The sequence below is a fragment of the Seriola lalandi genome, unplaced genomic scaffold, assembly GCF_002814215.2.
Source record: "Seriola lalandi dorsalis isolate HSWRI2012SDOR001 ecotype SW California unplaced genomic scaffold, Sedor1 jcf7180001986901, whole genome shotgun sequence".
Taxonomy (NCBI): Eukaryota; Metazoa; Chordata; class Actinopteri; order Carangiformes; family Carangidae; genus Seriola; species Seriola lalandi.
The window spans coordinates 1-475 of NW_019457567.1; the positions used below are offsets into that span (position 1 = coordinate 1).

A 475-nucleotide genomic window follows, 5' to 3' on the forward strand; every position below is an offset into this window, starting at 1 on the left:
GTAAGAAAAATACAGCCCAGAAGCCTGCCCGGCTAAAGATTGGGGGCTCCTCCAATCACAACCCCATCCGCGCCCCCCACAACGCTGCTGTGGCGTACGGACTTACTTCTTCGGCTGCTCGGCGGTCTGCGCCTTGAGCACCTTTTTGACGATCTTCTGCTCCTCGATCAAAAAGGCACGGATGATCCTCGTGCGGACGCACTTGCCGCACTTGGCGCCGCCGTAGGGGCGGCTCACAGTCTTTTGCCGCTTGCTGATGCGCTTCAGCTCCTGCGGGCGGTGCGCCTTGATCCCCGACAGGGGCCGGTCGCAACCACTCTCGCCGCAGCCCGTGCGCTTGGCCTGCTTGCCAACGTACTGCAGCGTCAGCTTGCCGCCCGGCGTGCGCACTTTCCGCACCACGTTCGACTTTGTGGCGAACGACTTGCGCCTCCGGTAGGTGACGCGCTGAACCATGCTGGCTGGAGAACGCGAC

At 63.2% G+C, this 475-nt stretch overlaps 1 protein-coding gene across 1 annotated transcript; it reads right to left on the bottom strand.

Annotated features, from left to right (window-relative positions):
* Positions 1 to 106: 106 nt before the first annotated feature.
* Positions 107 to 456, bottom strand: LOC111660110 (uncharacterized; the record flags this gene model as incomplete). The annotated part of the gene is made up of 1 exon (XM_023413241.1): positions 107 to 456. A coding segment is annotated over exon 1 (350 nt), but the record flags the coding sequence as incomplete, so codon positions are not given.
* Between the last annotated feature and the right edge of the window lie 19 nt (positions 457 to 475).